Source organism: Ornithodoros turicata, chromosome 2 (assembly GCF_037126465.1).
Source record: "Ornithodoros turicata isolate Travis chromosome 2, ASM3712646v1, whole genome shotgun sequence".
NCBI classification, from domain to species: domain Eukaryota; kingdom Metazoa; phylum Arthropoda; class Arachnida; order Ixodida; family Argasidae; genus Ornithodoros; species Ornithodoros turicata.
Window position 1 is genome coordinate 97521755 of NC_088202.1, and position 19680 is coordinate 97541434.

A 19680-nucleotide genomic window follows, 5' to 3' on the forward strand; every position below is an offset into this window, starting at 1 on the left:
TTGCTATATGAGAGTTCAAGATCGAGGCCCTGCTGTCCCTCCCTCGTGCAAGACAGCAGCCAGCCACTATCCGACAGTGCTGCAAGAGACATCATGACCACTGTTCCACCAGGGCCACACAGAGAAAACAACACGTCTACACCGCGCCTATAGTTTTCTGTTTCATAGCAGTACTCAGCGGTAGGTCTCCTAGCAGCATCCCCTGACGCTCGACGCTCATGTACCTGCCGCGCAATCGTTGTCCCATTCGCCTTCGAGCCCATGGTGTTTCAGCCCGTCACTAGAACTCGTCTGGCTCCCCTCCGCCATCTTGGTGCTGCATCAACAGCCAAAATTTAGTACTGCATGCCGTGTACCCTGCCGTCCCTCATCCACATGTCCTAGCCTTTATGGTCAACGACGAAGCTCCACAGCCTCGCGTTGTGCACACCAACTGTCGAGTTCTATCGGCACTGTCCTAGACTGAGGTGTCCCCAGGTGCCCCTTCTGAGGTTTCTGAGATGTTCCCTAGAACATCAGATCCTTGGCGTTTAGCAGCTACTTTCTGAAGAGGTCGAGATTGCAATCTTGTGTTTGTCTTAATTGTTATTTACCTCTGAAATTCACGTTACTATAAAGATAACTTGATAAGTACATTTTAAAAAAACGTTACTATAAAAAATGCCGCCAGTCCTCGGTTTGTTTCTCTGGTGTGAAACTCAGCGCGCTCGGAAAGCAAAAAGAAAAAAAGAAAAGAGAGAGAGTATGGGCCTGAGTGAATGTGTGTATGTCCGTGCCTTCACGAATGAGGCATTGGTATGTTGACGAGAGCGGGATGTCCGCGTAGTGTAATTGGTAGCGCACATGACCGGCAATCAGAGAGTTGTGGGTTCGAGTCCCACCATCGGCACGCGCTACCTCTTCGTCAACTGCCGTCTTTCGGCAATAACAAATCTACTAGCCACCTGTTTTGTGTTTCAGGTGTAGAAATTTTAACAGCTGTGTCGCTCGTAAACTGGGACACACTGTAGATACTTGTATTTTAATGCAAACACGTAAATACATACCCCCCCCCCAACCCTCCTCGTGCGCTGCTTCACTTTCTCGTCACAATGCTAGAAGAAAAAAAAAGCGTAACAGCCCCACATCTTACATGCTGTAAACAATACCCAGCAGAGGAAAGAAAAATGCACTTGGCAACAGCTTTTGCCTCTGGCAGAGCGTTCTGAAGAATAAGTTCCATGACAAGGATTGCGTCTTACTCGTCGAGTTTGTTTTTAAAGCTATTGTTTCGTGTGGATGTCAAAACGTGCCACCCAAAAACGAAAATGTTTGCAAAGGAAGCAACGAAAGACAATGAAAATCATCAAGACCAAATATTTTGCTTCACCCGGGGACAGGCAGCACTTATCACTGGAATGATCCCTGGAGCTGTAAAGTGCATTTCATGCGACAGGGATGAGAGGATGGATGGAGTTAGCGCCTGTGCTACTGTTTTCAGATCCGCTTCAGGAGACGCTGCATGGCGCCTCTGACATCAAAGTAGGAAGACAGGAGTGCAATCGCACCGACATCTGGGCACTTTTTCGAGATTTCTGCCGAGTGGTAAATACCTTCCAGTGACTTCAGACATTTTGTTATCCAGGCACATATCACGAGATAGGCTGACAATGTGGTAAAAAAAAAACATACGCAGAAAATGCTTGATGCGCTCTGACGTCACCCTACTGAACGAGCCCGGAAGATAGCGTAGATATCTCCCCTTCCTAAAAGCTCGTTGTTTTATGTTCCAACCATACAGTTTATAAGGGTTTCTCGAGGAAAGCAGCCACTGTGAGCACCCATATTACAGGATGCCTACACTCCTCGCGGTTGATTATTTTATTTATTACTCTGTTGAGTAATATTGTTGAGTAATATTATCTGTTGAGTTGTATTATCCACTTCTGTCGTGGAGACGTGTCGCACTGTCGTTATATGACCTTGTCACATAAATAACTGTGTGTGTGTGTTTTTTTTTTCTACAGTACAACGCAGAGCACAGCTTCGCAATGTTTCTCACTACGTCACTAACGCAAACTGACTACTATTACCTGTCACACGACGGTGGTTAAAGGTTACAGAGTGAATCGTACGGCTTGGCACACAATTTTTACTGAACACATGGGTGTCGCATTTCGCCATTGGAGCGATACCCCAGTAGCCAACAGGAGCAAACACGCATACCGAGAGATGGATAGAATAACCGGTCACATGTTTCTTATTCGATCTCTTCCTGATATCTAACAGGGGGACGCTCCAATGAAGGAATATACGTCAGTGTCGTCTTCTTTAAACTTTTGTCCCAAACCGTACTAACGCAAGCACTACGCAGACAATACGAATCTGTTCCAACTTTACAAAACTACACAAAGGCCACTCTACCTCAAGTGTCCCAGCCGCGTGGCTCAAACAACGCCGAGGAAAAAAACAACAACATAATTTGCCATTGGTGTAAACATGTACCATGTGTAATAACGACCACCAGGCGACTCTAAACTCCCGCGTCGGAGCGGGTGTGGAGGTTGTACACGTGACCATATACAGCCACATCAGCTCCTGTGGCATAGTGCTTAGGGCGATCGCTTTCCACGCCGAGACTGGGAGGTGACACGGGTTCGAATACTCTAACCGGCTGTGCTGTCTGAGGTTTTCCCTGGGTTTTCCGAAGACTTTCCACACGAATGTCGGCACAGTTCCCCCTGAAGTCAGCCCAGGACGCATACTAACTCCCCCTGTCCCCACACGTTCTTGCTGTCCTGTCTCCATCTGTTCACGTCTGTGCGCCGCTCATAGCCACAGTTGCTTCGCGGCGCTAAAACAGAATTAAATATATATATATATATATACCGCCACGCCGGGCAGTACTTTTTGGCGTGGGATTATTATGGAGATATTTTGTTCATGTTACCGTTACACCTTCATGTTCTTGTTCCACAGCCCACCAGTTGAACTGGTGCCTAAACGCTATCTAAATTGGCGTGTTCTTTGGTGAACCCAGCACTAGCTATAAGCTAAGGCACCACACATTTATTGCACCAATATGAAGTATAAAAAAAATATAAACTGCGCCGACGAGCCGAAATTATAGGACGAAACGACCGTCTCCCTTCCTTCAAATCCGCGTTTAATGTTCGCGGGTGAAGGAGACGAAGCAGTGAGTGTTCTTCGTTTTGAGGGCGAGGGAAGTACTGTATTTAAATGCGATGTGGGCAAGCATTGCGTCTTGTCCCCGACAGCTGGTAATGCAAACTTGAAACTACGTCCTAGAGTTGGCAATACAAAAACTTGAAACTTTGTGTTTATTTGCCTGGAACAATAAAGTTGCAGCACAGAATCTGAAAGCTGAAAATCCGGTCATCAACGCGCTCACAGCTATGCGACGTATTGCATAAACGAAACTAGCGTCATACTCCACATTATGCGAACTCTTCTATCTGCGTCTGTTTTGCTGGAAAACAAAGAATTACATAACACGCAGGGGAATACGGAATACCAATGGGGAAACACGGTTCGATAGGTTCTGAAATATTACCAAAGCATTGCGTCACTCCCCATTGTATCCGATGGGGCTTAGCTTAAGAGAATAATTGAAACCAAAGAGGATAGACATACATGCTTCAATGTGAAGTAAACCAAAGAAACAAGAAGAAACAATTCCGCCTTGCCAGTGTCTCGTATTTCTCTTCGTGTTCCATGCTTTTATTGCATGAAAAGTAGCGGTAGCAGAGAAAAGGACCGCCCATATCCAGATTTGTAGCGGAAATACTTTCTCAAAGTAAAAGTGCAAAAAGTGCACTGCAAAAAGTACAGCGAATACGGTAGACTGTACGCTGTGTAAAACAGTGATTAGAAGAACACAAACTTTTTAACGTCGTCAATGACTTGCTTGGCTCTGGTGCAGTGTTTGGTGTGCGTGCGCGTTCCTATGGCTACTGGTAGCTATATACTGCAATATCTTTTATTTCTCGTCAAAATGTAGCGCTACCGGTTGAAGTTCGTCTGCTCTGGTGATCTCCTACATTTTATTGTGAAAAACAACAAAAGAGCCGCATGAAATCTCTCATGACACCGTCACGGCATCGCCATGAGACGCTTTGGCTTGTCGCAATAAATTTAAAAATTTGTCTCGGTCATTAAAAAAAAAGACACCACTGAGGTATTTTTTGTAAACGTTTGCGTGCTGCTTTGCTGAAAAAATGTTTTGTTCCCCACATTATTTGGACCTCGAGCACTTTGTTGCCTCGACCTACCATATGTTCGGCGTACGTGCAACATATGAGTCCTTCTTGACCTACAAAAAATGCATTTATGGTATTTTTTATCTGTGTTTTGTAGGGGAAAAAATATCAACTTGCCACATATCGCGCCTATTTCATTCAAGGGATACGTTTCAGATCAGTCCTTCGCTCTGGGCGGCTGCGGATACGGGCAGATATATTGTCCATACTTCTGGACATGTTCTGTTTGAATTCCTTGTGGTTCTAAAGTCGTGTTCGCTGCACGCGCGGTCCAGCACACCCTACTTTCACGCGCGGTCCAGCACACCCTACTTTTCGGTCCCGCGCTAGTGTCTGTAGCCGCCTGGTGGCTTTTCTACGCGGCTTCAGGAAAAAAAAAAAAAATATAATATATATATATATATATAGATACTGATGGAACGATGCGGCAGCACCAGAGGACACGTGTTTCGCCGTGTTTGCGGCTCGTCGGCCCTGGGTAGCTGCGCATCGTTCCCAATTGGCAAACCAGAGGTCACTCAGCGAGCGACATACACTGGGATGGTGACTGAGCACTTCTCAATGCCACAGTGCAAGCCAGTGAATTATAATGCAGGAAAAAAAGCCATTAAAGAAACAAATAAATGATACTAGACGTGTTTGAAATTCAAACTTAACAGATTAACATGGCTTCTATGGCTGCACGCAGAGAAACAGATGATGATGGAACGATGCGGCAGCACCAGAGGACACGTGTTTCGCCGTGTTTGCGGCTCGTCGGCGCTGGGTAGCTGCGCATCGTTCCCAATTGGCAAACCAGGGGTCACTCAGCGAGCGACATACACCTGGGATGGTGACTGAGCACTTCTCAATGCCACAGTGCAAGCCAGTGAATTATAATGCAGGAAAAAAAGCCATTAAAGAAACAAATAAATGATACTAGACGTGTTTGAAATTCAAACTTACAGATTAACATGGCTTCTATGGCTGCACGCAGAGAAACAGATACTGATGGAACGCTGCGGCAGCACCAGAGGACACGTGTTTCGCCGTGTTTGCGGCCTCGTCGGCCCTGGGTAGCTGCGCATCGTTCCCAATAGGCAAACCAGGGGTCACTCAGCGAGCGACATACACTGGGATGGTGACTGAGCACTTCTCAATGCCACAGTGCAAGCCAGTGAATTATAATGCAGGAAAAAAAGCCATTAAAGAAACAAATAAATGATACTAGACGTGTTTGATACAAACGTGTTAGACGTGTTAGTTAGTTAAACGTTGATAGACGTGTTTGATACAAACACGTCTAGTATCATTTATTTGTTTCTTTAATGGCTTTTTTTCCTGCATTATAATTCACTGGCTTGCACTGTGCATTGAGAAGTGCTCAGTCACCATCCCAGGTGTATGTCGTGTCTTGGAATGCGCGGCCCCGTAAAACGGTCGTCGGGGCAACATCGCTTGCGGTGTTGTTTCCGGGAAGATTTTTTCTAAAGAACACGTGTCCTCTGGTGCTGCCGCATCGTTCCATCAGTATCTGTTTCTCTGCGTGCAGCCATAGAAGCCATGTTAATCTGTAAGTTTGAATTTCATACACGTCTAGTATCATTTATTTGTTTCTTTAATGGCCTTTTTTTCCTGCATTATAATTCACTGTCTTGCACTGTGGCATTGAGAAGTGCTCAGTCACCATCCCAGGTGTATGTCGCTCGCTGAGTGACCCCTGGTTTGCCAATTGGGAACGTGCGCAGCTACCCAGGGCCGACGAGCCGCAAACACGGCGAAACACGTGTCCTCTGGTGCTGCCGCATCGTTCCATCAGTATCTGTTTCTCTGCGTGCAGCCATAGAAGCCATGTCAATCTGTAAGTTTGAATTTCAAACACGTCTAGTATCATTTATTTGTTTCTTTAATGGCTTTTTTTCCTGCATTATATATATATATATATACAGCCATAGAAGCCATCTTAACTGTAAGTTTGAATTTCAAACACGTCTAGCATCATTTACCTATTTTTTTTAATGGCTTTCCCCCCCCCCCCCTCTTTATATATATACTATATATATATGTGTGTGTGGTGCATGTTCACATCAACGGGAACATATATTGTTTCTCCGTGATCGGCGTTGGTCGAGCCCTCGGCTGGGACATTTGAGCTGGAATGACTAACAACAAACAACGCAATGAAACAACGCTAACGGTGAAGGTCAAACGGCGCAGCGGTTGTTGCTTTGTTGTAACGTGCAGTATGTTTCTACAATGGACTAACCTGGCTGAAGCAACGTGAATAGACTGGAATTCTATATCTGCTCATGGCTAGTATTACTGTCTATCTTGTAATCAACAAACTGTATGTATTATGTTCGCTATCTTATTGTTCAACTTACTAGGTTATTGTTCATTAAGTGTAAACGTACGTTAGCACGCGCGGAAACGACGGCTATATTGCAGAGGCCACTACAACGATACTTCAGCTGGCCTCATTTAGAAAGGCAGTCATAATAGCCTATGCCAACGCTATAGTAGGAGCATTATTAAATTTATTTACCGCACTTTTGAGGCCTCGGTGTGGCCGCGTCGCGTCACGCTTGGAGACAGAGAGAGCCCCCTTCACTCTCACGATGCGCACTCCCCTGGGCATTTCTTTTTCTCTTTTTTTTTTATCGTTGCCCCCGCTTCATTTCGGCTGGCTTGACAAGGTATAAACAGGTAGCGAAACTCCCATACGGCCCTGCGTCTTCAGATGGCGCCATGATAGAGACTGTCAGCGCCATCCATCCGTTGCACGGACTACTACTCTTGTAAGTAAATGACGTCACATATGACGTCAGCAGCATGAATAATAAGTAGTGCATAATTAGCCATGGCACGTTTGCATTCGCGTACTTCGTTTGCGTTGTATACCCTTCCCCTTTTCCTTACCGAACCATACTAGTCACCCAGGACAGCAATACCAGACGAGGACAGAGAAGAATAAATCACATCAGGTTTAATGACACATATCAGTTCGAAATACATAGAGTTATCACAGGTTTTGACGAATGGTACGTGATAACCACAAATAAACCGGAAGTTTCACTTAATGTCCAATCCTAACGTAGACTTACACGTACACGTAGTGATTAGCTGGTTGTATTCCTTCAACGAGTGGCCATAATGGGTCCGTTGCAAAAAAACATGACATCGTTGGTGCACAGCTGATACGCTAACACTCACGCTATCATGGCCGGTCTTGCCATGACGAAACCTTTTTTTCTCGGGGCCAGCAACACGGGATGCATAGCATTCTGTTCGCACGGCCTACGTCTTGGCCTACAGCTTCGAAATATGAACGTCGCTTCCTGTTTAATCTAAAAGTGCACGAACTCCGCACTAGAATGCACGGGTACACGGCACGGATAAAAGAATGCACGGACAAACGAGCCTACTGCTACACATGCGCAGTGGAGCAGGATACGGAAACGTACTCAGGTGGTAGATGATTTCGTATATGTGTACTACTGGTGCAACAGATAGCTTTCCCTATACTTGAATTATGAATAAACTATTAGTTTATACAAGACCCATGCGCGCGTCGTAAATATTTTTTCTTTACGACCGTACCTGTGCTACCAACACCCAGGATCGCTCGAGTCACGGAGATGACAGTGTTGCCGGGTCAGATTTGGTTTGTTTTTCCTCGCTTTCGCTACCTGGGTAAATTTACCTTGGGCTTTACACGAACGCTTTTCTCGGCCGAGTTTTTTAAGGAGGCAAAACGGACCCATTGTAATCTACGGAGCACGATTGCCTTTAGGTTGTATTTTTGAAGCAAACGGACGAGAAATACTGTAGTGTGGAAGCGGTCTTAGAAGGATTTGAAGGATTAGAAGATGTTTAGCAGATTTGAAGGTCTCTACGATAACGTTTCCGAAACATGATAAGCCGAAGCAAATTATTCATTTGAAGTGAGTGACACCACGTTGCTGAGCTTTGATGTGACAGCTGCCTTCATCGTATTGTTTTCGTAGAGCGCTTGCGATATGCTAAGCCTCCATAATGCATGCTTCTTTTTGGTTCCGTGTTTGCGCCACGAATCAACTGTGGCTATGACGTGCAGACGTGGACATATGGAGAGAGGTCAGCAGGAAGGAATGCGGGACATTGGGGGATGGCGTGCGTCCCGGGCAGACTTCAAGATGAACTGAATTTCTAAATTATTCTCTTAAAATATGTCGGGAAAACCCAGCGAAAACTTAAACAGCACAGCCGGCGGTTGGATTCGAAGTAACCACCCCTTAAAGCAGCATTGGGTGACCCCCATTTATTTATTTATTTTTCGGTGCAGAGTGTTTTCTAACGAATAAAATAAGTTCTCGCGAAACAACGATGAGCGTATGTGACCTACAGAGCGATGGCGATGGCCCTGTTCCGCACACCTTTAAAAAATTGTTATCCTCGTGAAAAGAGCGCATCGCAGAACGAGAGGATGTCGTGACGTATGCTACTCCGCCTCACGTGGCCAGCGACGTACAGCGGCACAGCTCAAGCATGTATAAACGTCGCGTTAGCTGCGAAGAAAAGGAAGGCGTCACGGAGCCTCCAATACGTCACGCGAGAATCGAGTGACTGAGTGATTGGACTGCACAGCTATAACGCACCGCAGAGCGAAACTATTTTGCATGGTGACTACTGGTGGACAGCTTGACAAGGTGAAGCAGGATTTCGAGCGACGTTAAATGTCACCTCATTGCTCCTTTAATCTTCCGCACAACATTGACGACCACCAGTGGGCGGACGCTTTTACCACTCGGCAAATGCCGGTGGTCGCTCAGTGTCTGCACAGCGCGTCTCACGCGATATCTTCCACGTCCTGGCAACATGGACGCCGCGGAGCTACAGCGGTTACAGCGTAGACGGTTTGCTGCGGAGCATTCGCGCAGGTATTGGACTTCGCCGATGTGCCACCATTGCTGCGCGAGATGTAGACGCACTGACTGAAAATGAGCTACGTAAGCGACGTGAGACAAAGCGTTCCGCCATTACACTCGGCCAGATGTCCGGAAATGTGCGCCAAAAAGCACAGTGACTTTAACATAGAGTGAAAGCCTCTGGAGGCGAAACGGGTGTCTCTGAACGAGACCCATGGCAGCCAATGGTCGGGTTTGTCATTGGGTCGCACGCAAAACATGTACGATCACTCGCAGGTCTTCGTCTGCTGTAATGCTGTCGCATTTCGTACGCGTTTGGGAGTAAGCCAAAGAGTACAGTAATTTTTTTAAATTTAATTACTCCCTATTCTTTTACCCGGATTTTTGTTAATGGTGGTAGATGTCTCGCAACATAAAAATTGTTTGACACGGGCAGGTCCCAGGCATAGTCAACGACGTTTTGGCTTGAAGACACATGCAACGGTGACATATACCATGAAATTGAGGTGCGACTAATAATTTATGGAAAATAGACGCAATTGAGAACAATCACGTATGAAGCCATTGATTTGCGTCAAGGAAAGATTAACTACTCGTGCAATCCCAGGGAGAATATTAGCGAATGAATGAGCGAATATATAATACCTTTATTAAATTTTAATATGAGTTCCTGCTGGAACGGTGGGGAAAGCGATTAAGGGAAAACTCTTGCGAAGACGCTTGCGTAAGGCCTCCGCGAAGCGGCTTTGTAAAGAAGAGTACCGCAGGGGTACCTCGCGTACCCCAGGGAACACGGCGTAATGCAATGCAGCCCGCATTTACTTTATGAGGGCGACGGGGCAATGATCGCTGCATACTTCATGGAGCTTGAGAAATCAGCAAAGCAATCGATTTTCTTAGGCATTCTCCTATCTTGTGTCCTACATCCTATGCTTGCGACTGTGAAAAATATATCATATGTGAGGAGTAGTAGGCTTCAATCTGCATTTGTATTTTCTTCTCCACAATGAAATCGCACGGACTTTTAAAGTCAGTGATACGGTTATCAGCAAAATATTGTGGGATCGCGTATAGTAGGGCGGAGCAAACATGAATAAAAAGTAATGTGGTGGGTTAGGTTGCGATTCCATATCGATTGCAAGGTGACGTCCGCGATATCAGGCCGTATGTTCTGGCGTGTCTTCTGTTTATGGTTGGGTTTGCCTTGAATCGGATTCCTCAATGTGTTGCCATTGTTTAGCACTCTGTAGTTATATCATTGTTAAGTTAAACCATTGTACAGTTAGGCCATTGTTAACTTCAACCCTTGCTTAGTTATATCATTGCAATGAAAGCTCTTCCACAGAACCAACACAACTGTTATGGAAACCCCGTGTGATGTTCGGTCACATTGTGTTAATTAGTGAGGTTTATATTATGTCTCAACAAAACGGGTAGATATACTTTGACAGAGGTACGCTCTCGTGCATGAGTGTAGGAAGAGCAGCCAGCATTGTTGTTGGCGGTGGAGGTGGTGACGAAACCGGCTTGCCGTTGTTTGCCTCACTTATGTGGACAGGCCCGTTACTGCCAGGACTGATGAAAATCCCGAACAAAGAAACTTAGTCTTATAGTCTTCGGGAGAGTTCAGACTTCTGGAGAAAGCAGACGAGGCTGCTAGTTTTTGAGTGTTTTGCCGTGAAAGAGACTCTGCAGGGGATGTAGGATATAATGCCGCGTACAATTCCTGCAGTGCCCAAGGTATTTTTCCCGCACCACAGCATACACACAGAAATAAAGCAGGATATGTTCGATCTGCTGACAGTGTCTGCAATTTGCGTTGTCCGGAGAGCAAATCTTGAATAATTGTGATTTGGTGAAAGCGCTTCCTGTTCGCAACCTGAAGAGCAGGGTCTGTGTATTGCGGGAAATTCCTTTCAACGGGATCAAGACTATGATTTTGCAGGATGTCGGGATCCCAGGGTGCTGTGTAAGTACTATCTCATTGAGAACAAATTTTCATCTCCTTGTAATGGATCCCCTGCTACGTCGGCATCAGCGGCAACGAGAAAGCGGACAACCCAGCATCTACGGCGCACCACAGCACTAGCTCCAGTTTCAGTGTGCCAACCCCAGGAGGCAACAGCGAGCACTGCATTGCCTTTCCGCATTTTATCTGTAACACACTAACAAAACGCTGTTTATTAACAGTCAGCTACGTGGGTAGAGGCGCGGCTCCTGAATCAGAATTAGTACATTCGTGGCGCGCGGCTTGCGGCATATGACACTTCTTCGGTGCCGCCAGCCTGTAGCACCACTACACTTACTGCTTATCAGGTGGAGCCGTACCGCTGTGGTGGTTGATGTACACTTCCAGGATACCTTCGCAATTGAAGTGCGTTCGGCTGTTGGCTCTCAGAGGAAGGTGCAGAATTATAATGGTCGCAGCCATTGTCGCGGGCTCAACTCCGTGTGTCCAGTCAAGTTCGGGTTGTCGTTTCTTAAGGTCATCAGCATGTACCTTGAGCTGTTTAATACCTTCGGCGTGCACTTCGTAGATGACTCTTCCTAAGCCACCAACAATCGTACCTTACAGCCAGTGATTCTTGTGAGATCTGTCTCGTACCCAAACATCTTCATCGTACACAAAGAGCCCGTATCTGGTTGCGGAGTCGTGATTACGTTTTTGACGAACTCTCGCCGATGACGAATCATTCGGGCGATTTGGCCGTAGCATGTCAAGTTGTGTGCGACAGTGCCTCTTGTTTAGCAATTCCCACTGAGGTCATTCTGCAGTTGGGTGAGGCGTGACTCTGTACTTCAATAAAAAGTGGCGAAATTCCGTTCCTGATTTGCCGTCTTCCTTCTGGCGGCGAAGAAAATCCTTCAGAGTACGAACGAAATTCTCAGCCTGTCCGTTGGACTCGGGGTGCTAAGACAGCGTCAAGATGTGTCTGACCCCAAGTTGATCCAAGAAGTCCTCGAACATCGTACTGGTGAGTTTAGGACCGCTGTCCGTAGCGAGTTGGACTGTAAGACCGTGGGCAGCGACGATGTCATTGAAAGCTTCGACAGTCGCAGTTGATTTGGTGGAAGTCATGAGGCGCACTTCGGGCCATTTACTGTGTGCATAAACTACAACTAGATAGTTTTTCCCGTCGAACTCAGCGAAGTCTGCGTGTAACTGGTACCAGGGTTCTGTTGGGAGAAGGGGTGAAGGGGCACAGGAGGCTGCCGTTCCGCAGAATCACAACATGCTTTGCATGACGCACATCTTATCTCTATGTCCTTGTCCATTCCAGGCCAGCACACCAATGTGGCCATCATGAAGCAGATCTAGTACAGTTTTGCGATGTTGCGCAGGTACAACGACAAGCATTACCCATACGACGCAACCATTCTTTGTCGTAATATCGTAACACGCTTGCAGTTCGGGGTCACGCTCAGAATTCGCCCATTTTTCCATGATGTGGTATATCTGTGAAAGAACCCGATCTGATGTAGTGGCATTGGCGATTTCTGAAGCTTTCACAGGGATCTTGTCTAGGGCAACAGAAAGCACGGCGGAGACATTGGACGAGTGGATACCTCCAAAAAAAGGATGTCATCTGCCATTGCATCGTCGAATTCTGGGTTAGGACCTGTTGGAAGACGAGACACTCTGCCGGGATTTCCGAACCGAGCTGTGGACCTGTACTGAATGTCCGAATGTCGAATGTCGAAAGAATGACCAAGGAGTGCTAAATGAGCGTGGAAGTGACCCCAAAAATATTTTTTTGTTTTTCGCTGCGACGTCTTCTGCAATGAATAAAATCACCTCCTGCGAAAAAACGATGAGCGCAGGTAAACTACAGAGCGCGCGCAATGCTGTGTTCCGCACACCTTTCAAAAACCCTCTCCACATCCAAAGAGCGCATCGGCGAAGCAGAAGACGTCGTGACGTATCACGGGCTCCGGCACGTGACCAGTGACGTCCAAGGGCACAGCACAGCTCAAGCATGTATAAGCGGCACGTGAGCCGAGAAGAAAAAGTAAGGAGCAAAGGCCCTGAGCAGTTTCTACGTCACGCGGGGCTCGTGTCTCTCGTCCGCGACTGCTTTTTCCAACTGCAGCGCGCAACCAGCGCGCGGTTTACGTCAGCGGTACCCAGCGCGAGAATCAAAACATTCCTTCAGTTCGTCTTCACCATTCAACCTAGCCGGTTATTAAAAAGGCTACCTCCCCTCCAGACTCACTTGTCGTCTCAGTCCCGACAAGTTGTATGAGCTGAATCGAAGAGCGCAGAACTTTCAAAAAGTCTCCGCTTCTAATAGAACTATCAAAGTGTTCCTACGGTCGACTTCTGACGTGATTACGGACACGTCGAGGCAAGCTTGTAGACGAATCTGGTACTGTGCCCAGTCTTCCTTCTCAGGATCGAACGTTTCTGGGCCGATGAACCTTGAAGTTCCAGCGGGAGCTTGCGCAGAGCAAGCGGGATTTGAATTTCCGGTAGCCACCGGAGGTGTCATCCTAGCTCGCAAGTGCCTCCAGGAGCCTAGCTGCAATCAGCTCGTCGCCAGTGTAACAGAGTAACAAAACGCTGTTTATTAACAGACGGCTACGTGGGCAGCAGCGCGGCTCCTGAATTAGAATGACCACATTCGTGGCTTGCGGCTTGCGGCATATGACACTTCTTCGGTGTCGCCACCTGTAGCGCCACTACATTGACAGAGCAATCACGACAGTGCAATTTGCAAGTGATGTTTGTACTTCTACGTGGGCACTGTGCACAATATTAAAAACCGAGCACAAACCGCAGGAGTTCAATGAGCGCGAGACATAGGCATGGTGCAATACCGCGGCGGTATTGGAAGAAGCTCTCATATACGTAATGCACCATCCTTCCATATATAATAAATATGAATTACATAGTAATACGTTCTCATTCGGTCTTGCGTGGCAGTGCGTTTGACTTCGCAGTGTCGTAAGTCCGAGATAGATAATGGCAATAACAGTGCGTTGCATGGTGCAGTGATAGAATTTCTCGCTAAGAAAGGGACAACACCGAATAGTATTCGAAAATGTGCTATTTTTTTCATCTTTTATTGTCCCCAAACAGTTAGTTTACCTAGTTTTGCCCAGACACAGGTTTTTCACGTTGTGGAACTTTAACTCCTCTGTTCTTTGGTGCTTTTGTGTTGTGGAGTGTCACGGCGAATTCGCAGCAATCCGGTGACCTACCATTTGAAGTTCGCGCCCAAGCTTTTAGGGCCTTCCTATTCGTACACACATATCACACACGTGACATAACGCATAATTGAATGTGCCCTCTCTCATACGTGTTGCAGCATCCTTCCATATATACCCGGGTTCGAATTCTGGTGCCGGCTGTGCTGTCTGGGGTTCAGTCAGGTTTGGGGTTGAGGGTAGGCGTTAGTCGTGACATTGCCTACGTCTGTGAGGCCGACAACGGCGAGCTCTTTCACTACCACCACCATCACCACGCCCTCCTCGGTAGCTCAGTCGGTAATATGTTGGCTAGCTGAGCTCAAGACCGCGGGTTCAAACCCGGTCGAGGACGGTTGCAATGTGGGGAAGGTAAACATTGCTTCAGGCACAGTGCATCGGAGATTTCCGGCGCATCTCAAAAGAACCAGACGTGGTCGAAATTATCCGCAGTCACACCCTGCGGCACGTCAAACATGTCGCCATACTATTGGCGGCGAAACCCTCACTAGGGGCGCCACTGTGCCGTCTCTTGGTGGGGATCCCCGTTTCGGTTTCGTTTCTGTTACTTACAGTAAAAACTGTCATTTTGGAATAAAAATGCGATTTACTTGGAACACATATGTCGTTTTCTTCATGAATCACCAGGAAATATCAATGCTGGACAGCCCCTAACACGTGCAATGCCTTTATACGCAATGCAATGTGAGAATACTGCCCGGGGACATCCCCACGACAATGTTCGTTCAGTGAACACCAGGGGGGCGACTCCCAAACTTCTCGGCACGAATAGCCAGACAAACCTTACGTGTAACATGACGTCACCATTATTATTTATTATATTACTGAATGCATAAGCACGGCAGCAAGGTGCATGCAATGATTTTAATTGCAAATGATTTCATTCTACTCTTCGCATCACCTATTAGGAACGGCTCCCTCGGCTCGCAACAGAGACCGATGCTAAAGCGACATAGCGTTCGTGATGGAGAACGCCCTTCCAGGAATTCAGTGCTTTCTTTCGGGTACCTTTTCATCAGTGTTTCTCTTCCTTCGTGCACAGCTACACATATACCCGTTGGTTTTATGTGCACATTGTGCTCTCGCTCTACTAACAACTGTCGTTTCCATCCGCACCTAGCAGGCCTGCAGATCATGGATTAGGCATGTAGGCATCTCGTATCATTCCATTTCCTTCACACGTGTGCAGGGAGTCTCATTATTTCGTGCCACTGTCGTTCAACTTCTTTTGCATGAAAGAAGGTTAGGCAGCTGTAGGATTCGAACACACATCTTCTGGATTGCCGGTCCAGGGCTCTACACATTTTTTAAGCTACCGCACCTCTCCAACGACTTCCATTTACATTAATTCTTCCAGGCAGAAAAGAAAAAGCAACATGTCGAACCAACGAGCATGGTATTGGGTGAAGGCAGGAATACCATATTATGTAGATATAATTGTTCCCACATAGGTTTCGAAGCACGACGTTATGAAGGCCACATAAAAACGTATTCTGTTATCGAAACGCAGGGAAGGAGACACAAACGGACAGCTCACCTATAACTTGCAGCATGATGACGTAGGTCTGCGTGCGAGCCCATCGGAAGTCTACGCGGCACTTGAACTCCCCGGCGTCTTCTGCGTGGACGGGGTCTATCCTCAGGTAGGCCGGCTGGGAACTTGTATTGAACTCGTAACGGCCTCCTGTGTCTGGGCTGGGGAAGTGCCTGGCGCGCTCCAAGGGGGCGTTCCGGGCGTCCACGCTGTACACGGGGCCGTGCACGTCACTCTTGGACCACAGCACTAAAGTCACATTGTCCCGGTCATGATTCGACGGCGGTACAGAAAGGTTACACGGCAGGAGCACGGAACCATCCACAACGGCCGTTAGTTGAGGAACCACTGCATTGCATGACACAAATATTGGAATTAGGTCAACATGAGTGCACCCATAGAAACTTAGTGGCTGATATTACTTGAAGAGTGGAATGAGGTGAAAGAGAGAGAGAGAGAAGGGTGCCGTATACGAACCCAAAAATATTTAAATAGATCGACATTGACACGGCATTGACATGCTCAGTATTGTGTCTGTAGTATAACATAGCTTTCAAGGTTCAAAGAAACGTAGACTTGTTCAAAAATTGGTTCGTACACGTTTACACCTTAAGGCAGCAATGCCAGTGAAGAGATCGCTACAGCAGGGGAGCGTCCTACTAAGAACTTCTTAGATGCGAAGTAAGGAGAAAATATCGAGGGTAGAGTCGACGTCCAAGAGGTAGTAGCACAACAAGGTACACACGGTGAAGCTTTCGTGGTTTATTGCATGACACTAGCTTTCATGCAGTGGACTGCATTTCGTCAGGTGTAAAGGAGATTACAGGGGAGCAAGTACTATATACCATCGGGAGGACCACGTGAAAAAGAGAGAGCGAGGGAAGAAAGTTTAAGTATATTTCATGGTCACTCTGTCGTCACTTTCTTCCTTTTTTTTTTTTCACGTGGTTCACTCGATGGTATCTGTATAGTACTTGCTCCTCTGTAATCTCCTTTACACCTGACGAAATGCAGTCTACTGCATGAAGGCTTTTGTCATGCAATAAACCAAGAAAGCTTCACTGTGTGTACCTTGTTATCCGAAGTAAGGCCAAAAAAGGAAGAAACAGAAAGAAGCACGATATAGCGACCTTCTCTCGTCAGTACGAAGTGGTTGTCTACTGGTTTGCCTGGTCTGTGTGCCGGGAAGGGCGGCAGTTTGCCCAAAAAGCAAACGAAACTAAACTAAATGCACACATCACACTGAAATGTCCCGTACAGTGCAATGTTCATAAGCGGTGCTGGCGCTGGCTATGATGGCACTGCGGGGAGAGACAAAAAAGCGACTGTATGTTAGACGGAATCACGCCGGACGCACGCAGATTTTGGATTTGTGCCCTTTCATAGAAGCTCGCTTTCACAGAAGATTTTCCCTTTCACAGAAGCTCGCTGCGGTTTCCATGTTTACAGATTACAGACCTCAAGGGCTTTGCCCTACATCTTTCTAATTTAAACCACCAACTCATTTTTATATTATTATATTATTTCTTATTATTGCATACTGATGAAATGAATTTTGAAAGCCCATTAAAACTCGTACTGGTTGTTTCAACAACATTACGTCCAAGAAGCCCAGATCGCAAACAGGTGTAAGCAGCGTAATTTTCGACGGAAAAATGAATAATGCATTTCGGGAAATTTCGGCCCGTTTCTTCAGAAACCCTCTGAATATTTTGCTTCCGGGTTATTGCTTGAGGGAATTGTAATGTGCGAGCGCGCATCATTACCTTACGAGAACGTACTCCACACCGGTGTGTCTATTTTCTGTGTGTCGGCAGAGGCATCCTCACAGTACATGTTTGATGCACACCAGCATACATAAATGAAGAGACTTCGGCGTAACAGGTGCGAGCTTCAACGTTGCGTATTAGGGTAAAGGTGGCTCAAAATGAGACGCGGTGCAGAACGAGACACTTTTTGCCTGACGCCAGATAATCCCAGAGAAATTCCGTATCATGAACTTCACACTTTGCTGACAGATGTCTCTACGTGTCCGTTTTATATCGCGTAGGGAATGCCGTGATTGGTGTATGCTTTGAAGGGAACAAAAAGCATCCCTTACTCCAGGTAGGATGAAGACTTCCGGAACAGGCGCGAATTTCAGTAGTTAGCTCTTTCTCTTCATGCTTGCGCTGTTGCTTTACAAGTCCACTATGTCAGCGTTGACTCTCGAAGACGCCGTCACTGTGCGGTGATGTGGGAAATCTAGTGCACATCCTCCTCCATCGCCCGCACTACCAACCTTTCAGAACCACTCTTTCAGTGTCTCTGAATCAGCTGGACCCTTGCCCTCCGACCATGTCAAAACATCTTGGTCCATGGCCAAAGCTAGCAGACCAACGCTCTGCCCTACAAGCGCTTCTTAACTTTTGGGGCACCGTATAGGACTTCGGTCCTGACTGTGACACGACTCGTTATTCCATTTCACCACATTACCGCCAGCAATGGAATAGAGTATCGCCCCCTGGCGACGAAACTCCCCAATCGTCGTCATTAAAATAAAGTTGTTGTTGTGTAAGTTCGCATTCTTTTTGTTTAGGTGTGCGCAAAATTAGGCTCCCTAGGTCTTGGTAGAAAGTAACTGTTCTGATGCTAGGACTATCCCTGGGTCATCTGGTTCCGCGGAGAAATGCTAAAAATGGTAGTGTAAGGTACGTAAGGATATGAACGTGGCATGACGCACCAATGTGTCATTTAGGAAGACGTAGAACAACAATTAAGTAGCGTTATGCTCGTTCGCGAAGTATTTCTCACTCATTTTCTACGATGGTGTGTGGAAGGGACAAACAAATTTTGGGAAGCGGATGGGGACGATGAAGCGAAACAAAAGCGGCCGGATAAGCCACGTTCGTTATACAACAGACTCACGTTGCCTTATTTGCAAAGGACCATCGCATGCGGAGGATAGGCTAAAAAAAAAATGCGTTGGGGATTATGAAGTTCACTTTGCTTGTTTCTATTTCAGGAACAAACTGTACGGTTCATGGTGCTTGGTTTTCTCATTTTGCCCCGGCGGTCGGTGCACAATGAGACGATTGCGACATCTGAAATTCACAGCAAATTTCCATGCTACATTCAGCCTTCTGCTTCTATACTTGCAGGTCAGAAGCTCGATACGCCTAAAAACGCTCGTATGGTTACTCTTGCCCGAAATAGAATTACAAAGAAGAAATTCCGTTCAATTCGTAATTTGTGCTTATTTTGCGCCACCTTACCCTTGCGATGATGTGCTTCTGAAGCGACAACACTTCAGTTCAAACAGTAAACACTTGTAATCACTTCGTGGATTTGGAAACATTGCAGTAATTCCATTAATAGTGAGGAAACATGATTGATTATGAAAAGGAAAAACAAATTGAGAAAATTGACTCGACATGCATGGAGACCAGCTGCACTACGCATACGGAGTGGCATTTTAGAGTGTGCGGCTGCGCATTTTATGACACCAACAACAACAACTAAATCATGACTATGGCCTGGGGTGATTCACCGCTTGAGAGCAGTACCCTACCCCATTACACGAGAAGCATGAGATGTGAATTATGAAAATGAAGTTATGTGCAAGTCCAACTCGAACTCCCGTCGTCTGGTTGCGCAACGCTATACGTCGCGCAAAAGGAAGAAGCACATGAAAGAAGCGCCAATGGTCCTTGAGATGCAGGGGTGGACCCTACAGCGTCTGGAGCAAGCCGGTAGCCAAGAGGAACTCCAAGAACATCAGAAGTCCTCGACGGACATGGCTCTGACATGGGCC

General features: G+C 46.7%; 1 protein-coding gene across 1 annotated transcript in view; it reads right to left on the reverse strand.

Moving 5' to 3' along the window:
* The window catches only part of LOC135385819 (neural cell adhesion molecule 2-like), a 598454-nt gene that overhangs the window by 112672 nt on the left and 466102 nt on the right, over nucleotides 1–19680 (reverse strand). The window contains exon 8 of the mRNA XM_064615351.1: nucleotides 15891–16235. Within this exon, the coding sequence (XP_064471421.1) occupies nucleotides 15891–16235 (345 nt within the window). The remainder of the gene's footprint in view (nucleotides 1–15890; nucleotides 16236–19680) is intronic.